Source organism: Pteropus vampyrus, unplaced genomic scaffold, assembly GCF_000151845.1.
Source record: "Pteropus vampyrus isolate Shadow unplaced genomic scaffold, Pvam_2.0 Scaffold620, whole genome shotgun sequence".
NCBI lineage: Eukaryota > Metazoa > Chordata > Mammalia > Chiroptera > Pteropodidae > Pteropus > Pteropus vampyrus.
Genome location: NW_011889401.1, coordinates 380450 through 392324, shown reverse-complemented (window position 1 = coordinate 392324; position 11875 = coordinate 380450). Strand labels below are relative to the sequence as shown.

The window sequence follows — 11875 nt, the reverse complement described above, 5'->3', positions numbered from 1 at the left end:
GTGAACCGCAGCGCTGCAGGGGGGTTTGCTGTGCTATTTCTTCAACTTTTGAAAGGCTGAACTTTCTAAAATAAAAGTTGGGAAGTCACTACTGTCTGTCATCAATTAGCTATGATGGGGATGGAGAGGGCGGCTCCCAGGTGAGCAGTGGCTGCAGCAGGCCACCTGACTTATTCTGGAAGCAGAGGGCTTCCTGGAGAGAAGCAGGTTAGGCAAAGCTGGAACTGATAGGCCCAGAACCCCGCACTGTCCGGACAGGGGCTGGGGCTGGGACAGGTGGGGTGGCCTGTTGGAGCCGGCGACCGGGCCAGGCTGGCCTTGGGCTGGGCGAGGGATGTCGACTGTACCCAAGGGGCCACCCACATCCCTTCTGATAAGTGTTTCCTCTCTTGGGAGGCTCTCCAGACCCAGCTCTAGTCTTGGGGGACCCTGGCCAAGCCAACCAGAGCCCATCCGGGGACCAGATGGCGAGGGAACAGTTGGCGTCTTTCTTTGGTGAATCAGTGAGGGAGGCTGGGCTCAGGTCTCCGTCCTGCAGAAGATGCTGGCCCAGATCATGAAGCTCTGAGAGACGGAGGAAGGGTCAGGCTGGCTCCAGCTGTCCCCCAGGCGCCTGGTGGCCTTTCCTTCTCAAGCTGGTTCTGAATGGGCCATTGTCACCTGCAGCCTGAGTCATGGCTGACATGATGTGCTGAGGGGTTGAGCAGAGGAGAGCCCCGGCCAGCAAAGGGTCGAGTGTCAACTCACCTCCCGGGTCATGACCGAAAATAAATAAATACCGACTTACAATTAAATGAAAACGAAAGCAGAGGCTTTAAGTTGGACCAGTTAGCCGAAGGGTGCAGACTTGTGGTTCACTATGTCAGGTTCAAGATCAGGGGAAATTAGCCTCTGGTGACGGAGGCCAGGATAGTGGTGGCTGCGGGGACAGGAGAAGAGTGATGGAAAGGTGTCCTCAGTGGGACAACCATTCCCAGGAGTATGACCTCCTGGGACTCGCCGTGCTGTGTGTAGGCTTAAAAATGGATCGGGCAAGTGGCCAGTGGCTTCAACACAAAAGGCAAATTGAGAAAAGAAAAAAGGCATCCACGGTCCGAGGCTGGTCAAGCACGTTCTTGATCCTGTCTTGAGACTTCTCTGATTGCCCTGACCTTGGCTCATTGACCTATCTGGGTCACAGGCCCATCCTGACCCATCCCTGTGGCCGCTCTCAAGTGTGGATGGGGAAGGGATGAGGAGGGGGAGTTTAGAGGCCGAGGGAAGCTCCCCCTGCAGAGAGCAGGCTTGGAGTGGGGCGTGGGGGCCAGGAGCTGCCAGAAGCAGCAGTCAGGATGTGCGCCCCGCTGCCCCCGACCCCGCCTGGAAGTGCCAGGAACGCTGGTGCAGTTCCTGAAGTTTGGCAGAATTTGCCCAAGCCATCTGGTTCTCGTTTTTTTTGCGGTGGGGGCTTTGGCACAGATTGGCCCCCTTTCTCATTAGAGTGTGCAGTGTCCATTTCTTGGGTCAGTTCGGGTAATTCGTCTCTTGGGATTGCACCGAGATTATCGATTCATCAGCACGGTGCTCTCTCACCCCTACTTGTCAGTGGGTAGCGATTTCCCTTTTCCTGTTTTACTCATTTGTCTTTTTGCCTCGTCTGTTTGTTCGTTGCTGCTTCTCCAACAGCTCGTGCTCAGTGACTTGCTTTTCCGGTCCCTACTTCACCTCTGCTCCCACTGCCATTTCCCCGCTTCTGCCAGCTCTGCCCTTGGCTTCTCGCTCTAGTTCCTTTAGGAGTTAGCGACCTCTTTGTCAAATGTAGACATTTATGGCTATAAATCTCCCTCCGGCACTTTCATGCATCTCGTGCATTTTGTATGTTGTTACATGTCTCAAAAGTACCTTGCAATGTCGCTTGTGATTTCTTCGTAGGCCCTTCGGCTGTCTGAGTGTTAATGTCCACAAATTTATGCATTTTCCTTTCCCTTCTATTACTGCTATCTGGCTTTATTCCACTGTGGTCACGGAAGGTGCTTCGCATAATTTCACTCTTTTTAACTGACTGGGACTTGTTTTGTAGCCCAACACATTCTCCTGGAGACCAACCCACGTGCACTTAAGAATGTGCCTGCTGCTGTTGGGTGGAGCATGAGATTTTTTTTTTTTTTACTTGCATAATAGTTGGTACACACACGAGAACACATGACATATGACCCACACTAAGGTGAAAACCCATGAAGCCACCACTCCCCTAGGGATTGGAAAGTCACCAACACCTCTTCCCGAGTCACCCGCCTCAACCCCATGGGGAAGCATGGTGGCTGTAGATTGTGACACACAAATACAGGTATGCCCAAGCTGTCCCCCTCATGTGGGCCCTAGGACGGCGTCCCTGCACTGGTCTTACACACACGTGGTCTGAGTGCGCAGTGACCCCTCCACTGCCTGATGCCATGGCAGTCATCACCTCATCTTCTACCTGTCCTCCCACCAAGGACTGTGAGCAGCTCCCCATCTTGTGCTCATCTGATCCCTCCATTCCCACCAGGGGTCCTCCAATGACACAGTCTGGGGGTGCAGGATGCCGCGAGGGCCCCCGCATGGCTGCCCTGCTCACATGTGGGCTCTGCTTCTGGGCCAACCCCAGGCAGCCCCGGCGCCTCGGCCCCCGCTGCACTGCGCATGATCAGCCTGAGTCCCTTGGCCAGAGAAACTGCAAACACAGGCAGCACAGGGGCAGCAGGTCTACGTCTGGGGCTGCAGTGTCAACAGGCAACACGGAGCTCACTGGACAGGGCACCTCCCACCCTGGTGACAGGAAGGTGGGAGCAGCTGGCACCGGCCCAGCGGCCTGCACTGGCCTTCCTGCAGGCTGCTGCCTAGGGCCAGGCCAGGGGACATAGCCACAGAGGTGTCCCTTGGTGCAGGCAACACTTCACAGAACAGCTCTCTGGCCTAAGCCAACTTGGAAAATTCCAGGGACAGGCAAATTCCAGCGAGGGCGGGGCGGCGAGCAAGCAGGACCTGTGGGTCGGGCCACCGGGGAGTCCTTTAATGGAGATGGGCAGGTGGGGCGGCCCCCGACCGTGTCGGGGGAGGGGGGGCACAGGGAGGAGCGGGACACGGAAGGCGGCTTTAAAAATATGGTGGGGCTGACTGCACGTTCACAGGAACGGGACCCGGGTGGGGGGCGCTCAGTGGAGGTGCCCGCGACCCGGGAGGGGGCGCCCACAGACCACCGCCCACGGCACCGCTGCACCTCAGGCCCCGCCCGCAGCCCGGGGGTGGGAGAGGGAACTGCGGAGGCCCCAGGAGCTTGTGGACACGCTGGGGCGCGCCGGGTAGACCGGGCTTGGATAGGCAGGACAAGAACAAGGGGCCCGTAGGGAGCCTGTGAGGTCAAGGGCGGGAGTGGGAGGCACATCCGGGCAGGGGCGTGGCCGGCATAGTTGACGCATCGCATCTCCGAAGACCTGCAGCAGCCAGCTGGCCGAGGGCGGGGCGGCGGCCAGTCCCCTCCCAGCCAGCGCGGGGCTGCTTCCAGCTTCAGGGACAGGCGGCTGCAGGTGTGCCAGGGGGAAGGGCGGGAGTGGGGGCGGGGAGGCTGGCGTGGGGTGCGGGGCCGACAGGGTCAGTTGTTCTCGAAGAGAGAGAGCAGGTCCTCGCTGCTGTTCGCGGGCAGGTCAGGTGGGCCCAGGTAGGACAGCAGCTCATCGGGGTTGGTCAGTTCCGGCAGCAGCTGAAGATAAAGCAAACTCCTCAGACCCACCTCACCTCTGTGGTGGCCCTGGCCCTCAGCCCAGCCAGGTCCTGGGGTGTGCCAGGATGTGGAGCACCCACTTTGGACACAGGCCTGGCACCTGAGACCAGGCCTGACAGGTTGGCCAGTGCCAATGTGGGCCACGCAGTGCCTGCCTCAGGTCGTCGAGCTTCTCCGGGTGCACGGGGGCACATGGGACTGTGAGGGGATCCCAGTGTTAACAAGTCGATGCAAGAGGTGGGGCCCCTTTCACTAGGACTTTCTGCTTTGAGCTGCTCTAGGTGTTTTCATGTTGAATTTCAATGTGTTTTGTTTATTATGGTTGAGGAACAGTCACTTGCCGTTGACTCACTGACTTGGACTCACACACCACCTGTGAGTGGAACAGGTGAAATCAGACCCCAAGGCTGGTGTCATCAGCTGTGAGCCCAGTCTTCGCGGGGACCATGCCACCATAGCGCCAGGTCCCCAGAGCTCTCTCTTTATCTGGAAGTCACTGAGGTGTCAGTGTCCTCCATTTTTTGGACCCAGGGACGACAAAAACAGCCCCAGTCAGGCTCCCACATGCCCCCTGCAGCGGGCCTGGTACTCACGTCCAGGGCTGGTTCTGGGGCCTCCCCTGCCCCAGACATCGGGGGCCCCATCACGCCTGCGGCAGCGCTGAAGGCCAGCTCGCTGACAGGGCCCGAGCTCACTGGGCCCAGGGGCTGCCGGGATGCTGTGGCAGGGGTCGGGTGGTGCAGTTGGGGCCCTGGGGGGCCTCCGAGGTTGGGGGTGTGCAGCCCCGGTGGCCCAGGGTTGTGGGCTGGGTCCAGGTGACCGGCTGGTGCCATCTGAGGAAGGAGAGAAGGACGTGGTACAGGGGCCCCGGGGCTCCCTGGGGGACGGCCCCTCGGCCCCTCGGCCCCTCGGCCCAGCACTGACCTGGCCTGGGAGGCAGGGGGCAGACTTCTCTGGTGTCAGGAGGCTGCTGGGGACGTCGGACTGGTAGGAGATGGGGGGTGGCCCCGGTGTGAACTCAGGAAGGGTCGGGGTGCTGGGCGTGGAGGGCGGGAAGGAGTCGGGGTAGGTCCTGGCTCCCAGGAAGCTGGGCCCTGAGGGAGGAGAACCCAGTGCTGGGGGCCGCAGCTTGGGCTGGGCCATGGTGCTGTCTCCCAGGCAACACCGGACCTTACAGTCTCTATTCAGAAAAGGGCCTTTCTTCTTGTCGCTGCCAGGGACTGGCCTCGTGACATCACTCATAGGCCGTGAGGGCACAGGGATGGGACTGCCACCCCCACACAGGGTCAGACGGGGCCAGTCCATCGACGTGTGCCGGCAGACGGCCCTCATTCCACACTGCTGGGAGAACGGCTGCCCCACGCCCATTGGCGGGGCCGAGGCGGCACCTACGCCGCTGTGTCCCCCGCTGGCCCCCCGGGCATGCGACCGCACAGCTAGCCCTTCACAGGCAGGGGCCTGGTCTGGAGAGTTGATCACTTGCCCAGGGCCCTGAGTCTGCAGGTTGGGCTCTGTACTCACCCTGGCTGGGGTAGTCACCCGGGACTGGGGCTGAGGGGGACTGCAGGGGCACAAAGGGGGTGGCCCCCGGGCCCAGGGCGGCCACCATCTCCATCACGCTGGGCATGAGCACGTGCACGGGGCTCACGGAGCGGCAGCGCTTTGGCACCGGCCCATCCGGCTCCTCCTTGGCATGCACATCGGGCTTCACGGGCACCGGCTTCCAGCTGCACACGGGGTCGATGGTGATCTCCTCATAGTCGGGGCTGTGCAGGGACATGGGCCGGTCACCACCCGTCCTGCTGCCTCTCCTGGCCCTGGGCACTGTCTAGGAAGAACTCCCACCCCAGTGCACGTGCCCTGTGCCCATGGCCTGTATGCGAGCCGCCGCGCGATGCATCAGCCGGGGCGTGAGCCCGCCCGCACAGGGCCGCCCCGCCGAGCAGACACGGGAGGCGGGGACTTGCCTCTGCATGTGGAGGAGAATGCCGAGCATGTACTGGTCCACCTCCAGGCCCTCCAGCAGCGCTGTCTTGCTGTGGAAAAGTGAGGGGACGAGGCTCAGGGGCCTGGCTCAACCTTACCCCGGGCACAGGCCTGTCACTTTTCAGCTCTGCCACTCTGCACGAGGCCACCGGTGTGAGGCGACCCTGTGCAGAGGCGCTGTGTGACGCCTGGATGCTGGGCTGGGACATGGCCCCTACACCCGGCGGGGAATTTGACAGCCTCAGAGAAGTGCCCTGCCCTCGGCACATGCAAGGACCATCAGACTCACTTGCACACGGGGCACCTCCAGGTCCCCCGCTCACAGTTGAGCTGCAGGTAGGACTCCAGGTCGAAGCACTGCGGAGAGAGACCGTTTCTCGCTGCGGCCCAGCTGCATGCTCTCAGGGCGTACGTCCTCGCACGTCTGAGAAGCTGGGGGCACCAGGGTTCCACTAGGCTATTGTTCTAAAAGTGTAGATGGGGGACAGCCTCGCAGCTTCACTGGGACGGGAACACCATGAGGCCAGGCATGAGTCTGGTGACTATGCTGATGAGGACACAGACCCCGACACAGTGTTGAAGGGGAGCAGGTGCAAGGCTATGCGTACACCTGCATGGCCAGGTGGGTGGCAGGCGCGCACTTGTCTGCAAACAGGACCTACGCGGTGCTCCCGGGGTCACGAGGGAGACTGTGCGCACTTCCGCGATGCCCTTTGAGACCGGAGCCCTGCGAACACGTGGGGCCGCTACGCGTAGAGGAACCAGAAGCCCGGCCTGAGGGGCCAGCAGGGAAGCCGGGTCACCTGCTTGCTGGCCGGCCTGCCCTGTTGCCTGCTGGCCAAGGTGCTCAGCGCCTTTTCTGCTAAAGACAGCGAAATGGCGATGTGCTGGCAAAGCCTAAGGTGACCACCCACCTGTATGTGGCGACAGTCGTGGCCGCGGGCAGGGAGCTGGATCCTGCGGAAGGTGATGGGGCACTTGAGGGCCACCTTGATGGCTGTCTGCTCCACCCCGTCCTCTCCGTTGGGCCCGGGGGTGCCGGGGATGGTGCCGCTGCTGAAGTTCCGCTTTACTGGTGGCAGAAGGGGAAAGCCGTGAGGGAGGGCCGCCCACCGGGATGCCCACCGCCCCGCAGAGCCCGGCCCAGGGGAGACGGCCTTGCCGGACACGGGCCCCGCCTGGAGGGCGGCGGCGGCGGCCACTCACTCTTGGTGATGCAGTGCTCCGCTGGCAGCAGACGCTTCTTCAGAAGGCCCTGCAGCACCGAGCGGACGGCCGGCCGGTGCACCAGCTGCAGCACGAAGAGGTGGGACTGCAAGGGAGGCACAGGTGAGCGGCGGGCCCCACCCACGCCCGCCTTGTGTGACGTCCAGCATGGCCCCTGGCCATGGCAGGCGCTGGAGGGCCCCCAAGCCCGCCTTGCCAGCACTGTCCACGCCGGGTCCGAAGTGGAACCCCAAAACCCGAGAACTGCCTCGGGCGGCCCGGCTAGAATCCGGGTGACCCCCTAACGAGGATGTGGGGCTCCGTTTGTGAGCTCCCTGCAGGAGAGGCGCAGGCCCAGCACGGTATCTCCTCCGGGGAAGGCGACCCGGCCTGGCCGGACAGCGGCGAAGGCAGGCCGCACCGGCTCCCTTTTCTTAAAGGGCCAGGCAGGAAACTGCCAGAGGCACGGGGACCTCAGCCCTTCTGTCTTTCAGCCACCTGGGCCGGCCCTGCCTGGCACTCACGCAGCAGCAGGCGGTGACGGTGATCTGGACGGTGTTGCGGCCTGGCTGGCACACGTGCTTCAGGTGCAGGGGCTTGTGGGAGGTCTTGTTGTCGCCGCGCTCGATGGTGAGGGGAGTGGCGTTGACGCTGACCTGCACCGAGGCCGGCCAGTTGGTGTTCATCTGCCGGTCCTCGTGGTGGTAGCACTTGAACTGCAGCTCCAGGTCAGGCCTGCGGTGGGGGCGGAGCTGAGCGGGGGCGGAGCTGAGCGGGGGCGGAGCTGAGCACGGCCGGGCCGCGTGGGGGCGGCGCGCTCACCTCAGCATCAGGGTCTTGTAGACGGAGTCTCGCAGCTGGAAGGCGTGGTTGCTGACCGCCAGGTTGTGCTGCAGGCGGAAGGGCTCCAGGACCACCCCATCCCGGACCGGGAAGGTCAGCCGCAGCTCGTCGCATGGGCCACTGCCTGGGAGCAGGCCGAGGCCGAGTGAGCTCGCCAGAGGGCCACCAGGCTGGGCAGCCACCCCGCCCCATGGCAGGGACGGTGGCAAGGGGACTGCAGCTACCAGGCTGGGGTCAGGAACCATCTCTCGGGACCTCGGGCCCAGCTGTCACCTTGGAAGGTAACAAGATCAACTGCTGTCCCCTCAGTGACGACCTGAGGACACGCCCCAGCCAGAAATGTGCTTCTGGTGCTTTTGAGGGGCTGGCAGTGGGGGGTGGGGCGGTGGGCTACCTGCCAGCACTCCGGTGCTGGAACCACGGTGTGGTCCCACCTACAGGGCTCGGAGCCAGTATGGGGGCTTCAGCAGACCTGCAGAGAGGCCCCAGCCGGGCACAGGTGAAGGGCCCCCACGTCCCGTGCAGGACTCTCCAGACCCAGGGGCAGGCGACACTCACCGGGGGGTGACGGGTGCAAGGCGCTCACGCTGGGCTTGAGGTCAGGCAGGAAGGGAGACTTGACCTCCTGGCTGGTGGACATGTAGGGGATGCTGCTGCCGGGGGTCATGGGTGGCGTGGGGCTCCCTGGCAGTGGGGAGCTGGGGTAGCCAGGGATGGAACGGGTGGGCTGTGGGGTCGAGCATACAGTCAAGGCAGATGGCGGGGCCGGGCTGTTTCTGAGCACACGCTGGGGGTCAGGCAGCAGCACGCAGGGGCAGCCCGGGTGCCCTGTCTGCATTCGCCCGAGCCTCCCGCCCGGCTGCCCATAGCCCATAGCCCATAGCGCACTCAGGCCAGGCTGTGGCTGAGGGCTCCCCCCGGTTAGCTGTGGCCCCTGGGGCTCCTGGACTTGACCCCAGGGGAAGGTTGGGGCGGGAAGCCCACCACACACATCAGCCCTGGTCTTTGCTTTCTTCTTTACGTGCTTCTGTATTTTCAAAACCATCTATAGGGAGCACACACTGATTTCAGTTTTAAAAATCACCACAGAGCAAGCTGCCCCGCGTCAGAGCGGTTACAGGGGAGCCACCACGAGGCAGCACTCTCGGATGGTCCCTTCGGAACTGGGGCGCCTCCCGGAGCTGCCCTGCACTGCCCAGGACACGGGGAGGTGCCTGGCCACTAGGTCCCTGAGCACACGTGGCCCCTCCCCAGCCAACTGACTCAAGGGTGTTGTGTCTCAGTGTTTGGTGGGGGCTGCCGCAGACCTGGCAGAGCTGGCCCTACCTTGTAGTGCAGTCCCGGGGGGCCAGAGGTGGACAGGGGCAGCCTGTGACTGGGGTAGGAGGAGGGGGCGGGGGGCTGGCCGGGGCCAGGTGCGTACTGGCCTCCTGGCAGGTACTGCTGCCCCGGATACACCTGCAAGAGGAAGGAGGCAGATGCCCGGGGAAGGCCAGCATCGGGAAGGCCAGGCCCAGGGAGGGGTGGCAGGGCCCACGCCCAGCCGGCTCCCCCACAGGGACGCCAACCTCGGTATGGCCCGGGATGGCATGGGGCAGGGGCGTGGACGCTCACCTCGCTGGAGTAGCCCCTCTTGAGCCCCTGTCGGGGCAGCGGCGGGGCCTGCACGGGCCCTGGGAACCCATGCTGGGGCAGGCGCTGCCCCGCGTGCAGGGGTGCCATGCTGGCCGCCCGGGCGTGGTTCATGCCCACAGGGCTCATGCCCGAGGGGCCCAGCAGGCCTCCCACGCTGCTGGACCCACGGGCGCCCCCGTGCTGCAGGAACTGGCTGCTGAAAGACGGGCCGGACCCCATCTGGGAAGAGAAGAGGGGGACTGTCCAGGCCCACCTGCACAGGGCCTTGTGCCTCTCTTGCAGGCACCCTGGTCCCCGAGCCTTGCCCCTGCCTCTCAGAGCCTCGTGTGCCCTGGGGACCGAGCGGCTGCCTGACTGTCCCCCTTCCAGGGCAGGTGGCCCTTGCAGCAGGAGCTGCGGCCTCACCGTGCCATACTGGCCCAGCTCCTGGCTCTGCTTCTCCTGGAGGGCGGCCACAGTGGCTGTGGCTGTGGCCGTGGCGGTGGCAGCAGCAGCGGCCACGGCAGCAGCGGCTGCTGCTTGCGTGAAGTCCGTGGAGGGTCGTGCGGCATGTGACGGGAGGCCCAGGCCCCCTGGCCCCCCAGGACCTCCAGAGTACCTACAAGGAACACAGGCAGCTCCGCTCAGAAGCGTGTCCTGCCCGCGGCTAGCGGGAGCCAGCAGACGAAGCAGACAACACATCCGCACTGCACTGTCACAGCTCCCAGTGCCCACCCAGAGGGCTCCCTGCACACCTGCCAGGGCTGGTCCTGCTTACCCGGTGGCGAAGCCAGGGCCCCCGGCGTAGCCCCCGCGGCCATACACGCCCTGCTGCACGTAGCCCTTGCTGGCGCCGCCCTCCCCGAAGGCCTGCTGTCCCAGGCACTGCGGGGGGCTCAGGGCCGAGCTGCCGCCTGCCATGCCCGGCATCATAGAGCCTCCAGGGGGGCTCCCTGCAGGGCCCATGGGGCTCCCCAAAACCTGTGAGAAAGTGAGAATCACCAGAAGCGAACTGCCCAGCCTGTTTCACACAGTATCTCAAGTGCTAAAAAGGAGAAATGGGGCAGGTAAGGGGGTGCATCGTGGTGGGGGGTGTGCACGGGGTGGAGGCGGGACAGGGCATAGGGAGGGGGAGTAGGGCCATGGCGGCGGGGGGCGGCTTGTGGGTGGATGTGGGGGCCAGGCGAATGCAGGAGGAGCACATCGAGACCAGGCTCTGTCCCCTGAGCTCTGAGGCAGGGCTTGGTGGCTCTCAGGTGGGGCCCGATGTGGGCTCACCTGGCTCGGTGCCGCGCTGCCGACTCCCCACACGGTCGTGACCACGGACAGCGATCCTGCGGGCTGAGTGGCACTCTGCTGCCAAGGCACCGCCTCGAAAGCGAAGGGACCATCACTGCCAGGACAGAGGCACAGGGGCCTGGATCAGGGGCCGGGGAACTGGACGCTGCGAGCAGAGGGGTCCGCTCGGCGCCTCCCCCAGGCTGAGAGGGGAGGGCAGCAGGAGGCCCACTCACCCGTGTGGCACGGAGGGCAGGGCAGGTTTCATGGGGTTCATGGGGTTCATTGGCCTGGGGGCAGCCTGGAGGCCAGGTCTGCGAGGGGCAGGCAGTGGCCCTCACGGGTGCTGAAGTGAGACTCGGCTGCTCTGGCTGCAGGACAGGAGGGAAGGACATCAGTGGAGAGGCAGCCGAGAGGCCTGTCCACAGCGAGCAGGGAGCCCAGCCCGGTCACTCCGCCCCCAGCTCTGCTCCCACAATAGTGGGCATGCAGGTGACAGTGGAATCCCAGGGCCACTGCGGGGAGTGGAGGCAGGGCACCCTGGAATCAGCACACGGAGCTGCCCATCCCCAAGCCAGCCCAGAGCCAGCGTTTACCCCTCCTGGCCAGGCAACCTGCAGCCCTGCAGGCCGGCTTTCTCACCCCGCGTCCTTCCCACACGAGGCTGGGATGTTCGCAGAGGCCAGAGAATGTCCGGAGTCCCAGAAGGCCCGGGGAGGAGGCCTGGCCTGGAGCGTGGGGTGAGGCCAGCAGTGCCCCCCCAGACCTCCCCTCAGGACAGCAGGAAGCATAGGCATCACCCCCATACTCAGAGGCCAAGCGGTCCCCTGGAATGCACCCTCTTGGGGTTCAGGGTCGGGCTGGAGCCCTGCTGCCTTTCAGGGACGCCAAGGCCTCATGACACGCCCACTGGGCCATCACCCAGCACTCTGGTGCCTCCCTCTGGCAAGGGGCAGAAGGGGGCCCCAGCACCACCCAACCCAGGGCTCCTGTTCCTGAGTGCCGACGGGAAGACAGGCCCTGATCGTGTCCTCTGCAAACAGTCCCGGAGGCACGTGGCAGTGAGTCCCTCCCAGGGCCCCAAAGGCAGAGGTGGCTCTGCCTTTAGCGCTGTGGCCTTCACTGGCCCAGCCCACCACAGAGCACTCCAGGGGATGGGTCCAGAGTCACAGGAGGAAAGGTGACCGGCCAGGCGAGAGGAGAGGGAGG

General features: G+C 64.2%; 1 protein-coding gene across 3 annotated transcripts; it reads right to left on the bottom strand.

Annotated features, from left to right (window-relative positions):
* Window positions 1–2116: 2116 nt before the first annotated feature.
* ZMIZ2 (zinc finger MIZ-type containing 2) lies at window positions 2117–11330 on the bottom strand. 3 transcript variants are annotated; one of them, XM_011384760.2, is made up of 19 exons: window positions 11309–11330; window positions 10903–11037; window positions 10667–10781; window positions 10167–10369; window positions 9815–10007; window positions 9389–9628; window positions 9101–9232; window positions 8333–8501; window positions 7754–7898; window positions 7456–7666; window positions 6932–7037; window positions 6640–6797; window positions 6015–6082; window positions 5707–5775; window positions 5261–5505; window positions 4664–4833; window positions 4333–4572; window positions 4081–4112; window positions 2117–3718 (listed from the first exon to the last, which is right to left on the bottom strand). In XM_011384760.2, the coding sequence occupies exons 2-19, from the start codon at window positions 10950–10952 to the stop codon at window positions 3703–3705; spliced, it is 2562 nt and encodes an 853-aa protein (XP_011383062.1). In that variant the 5' UTR covers window positions 10953–11037; window positions 11309–11330; the 3' UTR covers window positions 2117–3702. The 3 variants fall into 3 exon arrangements, with proteins under 3 accessions (XP_011383062.1, XP_011383061.1, XP_023381536.1); XM_023525768.1 differs by lacking the exon at window positions 4081–4112 and having other exon boundaries at window positions 3573–3718; XM_011384759.2 differs by lacking the exons at window positions 4081–4112; window positions 11309–11330 and having other exon boundaries at window positions 10903–10952.
* Between the last annotated feature and the right edge of the window lie 545 nt (window positions 11331–11875).